The sequence below is a fragment of the Aplysia californica genome, unplaced genomic scaffold (genome assembly GCF_000002075.1).
Source record: "Aplysia californica isolate F4 #8 unplaced genomic scaffold, AplCal3.0 scaffold00248, whole genome shotgun sequence".
In the NCBI taxonomy this organism is placed as follows: domain Eukaryota; kingdom Metazoa; phylum Mollusca; class Gastropoda; order Aplysiida; family Aplysiidae; genus Aplysia; species Aplysia californica.
In genome coordinates this window covers 50,545-51,771 of record NW_004797518.1, presented here as the reverse complement: position 1 = coordinate 51,771, position 1,227 = coordinate 50,545, and the positions used below count along the sequence as shown (strand labels likewise).

The window sequence follows — 1,227 nt, the reverse complement described above, 5'->3', positions numbered from 1 at the left end:
TGGGGGGGGGGTCTGCTCTGTGTGCCTTGTTCTCTGAAATTCAGGTATAACGGAACATCCAAACTTGGAACTGAAATGTGTGCATTTGTGGATGATTTGCTTGATGTTTGTACACATGTGTGCCTGTTTGTGGTGTCTGATGAAGAAACTGGAAGTGATCGACTGCAGGGCAGCAATTGTTTATACTTTTTGTTTTCTTGCATTATATTGCTTGCCTTTCGTTTTCTTTGAAATGATTTTTCCAGAGAATTGGAATGTTCATCAGTTTCCTACTTTGACATATTGCTGAAGAATTGGAATCATGAGCTGCAGGTTTTGACAGGAAGCAGGAAATGTCCGTAACAAATAATCAGGCCTTTGTCACTGGGTACTTCACCCTCCAAGTGCCGGCTGCCCACTGAGTCAGCTCTCGTAGATCTACTGTCAGATTTTTCTCCTTTGTGGCGCAGCTGATTTAACTCTTTATCTCCGGCAAGTCGCTCCCAACGGCTGGCGGTCGGAACCCCTGTGTCGGTGTGTCGCTGACAGCGGGCCGGGCACATTCCTGTACTTTGACTTCCTCATCAAATTACTCTTCGGCAGTTGCCAAAAACAGGTTTGTTTTATCGGGAGTTTATTCATGAGATGAAGACCTATCAAAATAGGTTAATGTTTTTATTTAATGACCAATTTAGTGACGATTTTATCATTTGTAGATTTAGTTCCAAAAACGGACGGCGGCATAGTGGGTTTCCCCACCTCGGAGATAAAGAGTTAATGGGCTGTCATTGGTCATTTGTTTCTTTTTGTTGTACACAGTTGGAGTTTTCTCGGGGGTCCAAAGCCGCGTCACTGACAGGGTGTGGGCGTTGTTGCCATCAACCTGCTAGAAGTATCGGCGCTTACTTAACGGAACGGCCGCAAAATATTACACAGTTTTGGAGCGGTCTAATTTTTAAAAAGGAAAATGGCGTACTCTGTTTTAATTCTACTTTACTTCAGAGAGAGTTACAAACATATTGAATCAGCTCATTTTGTATCAGTCTATATATAACATGTATGTTATATAGTGAGGATATGCTGTCAGTGGTAGCAAGCAGTCTCGGTAGTGGACCGACGGCTTTCTTTTTGTCAAGTTTTTAAAATTTACGTTCAGATCTGTCAAGTTCTTCAATACAATTTGCATGAAATCCAGATTGTACGTGGTAGAGAGATAGCTACCTACAAAGATACGTATATTGTGTGTGT

The 1,227-nt window shown here is 42.1% G+C and overlaps 1 protein-coding gene across 1 annotated transcript in view; it reads right to left on the bottom strand.

Moving 5' to 3' along the window:
• Positions 1-299: 299 nt before the first annotated feature.
• LOC106012035 overlaps positions 300-1,227 on the bottom strand; it is an 8,254-nt gene continuing 7,326 nt past the window's right edge. The window contains exon 3 of the mRNA XM_035970289.1: positions 300-521. Within this exon, the coding sequence (XP_035826182.1) occupies positions 300-521 (222 nt within the window). The remainder of the gene's footprint in view (positions 522-1,227) is intronic.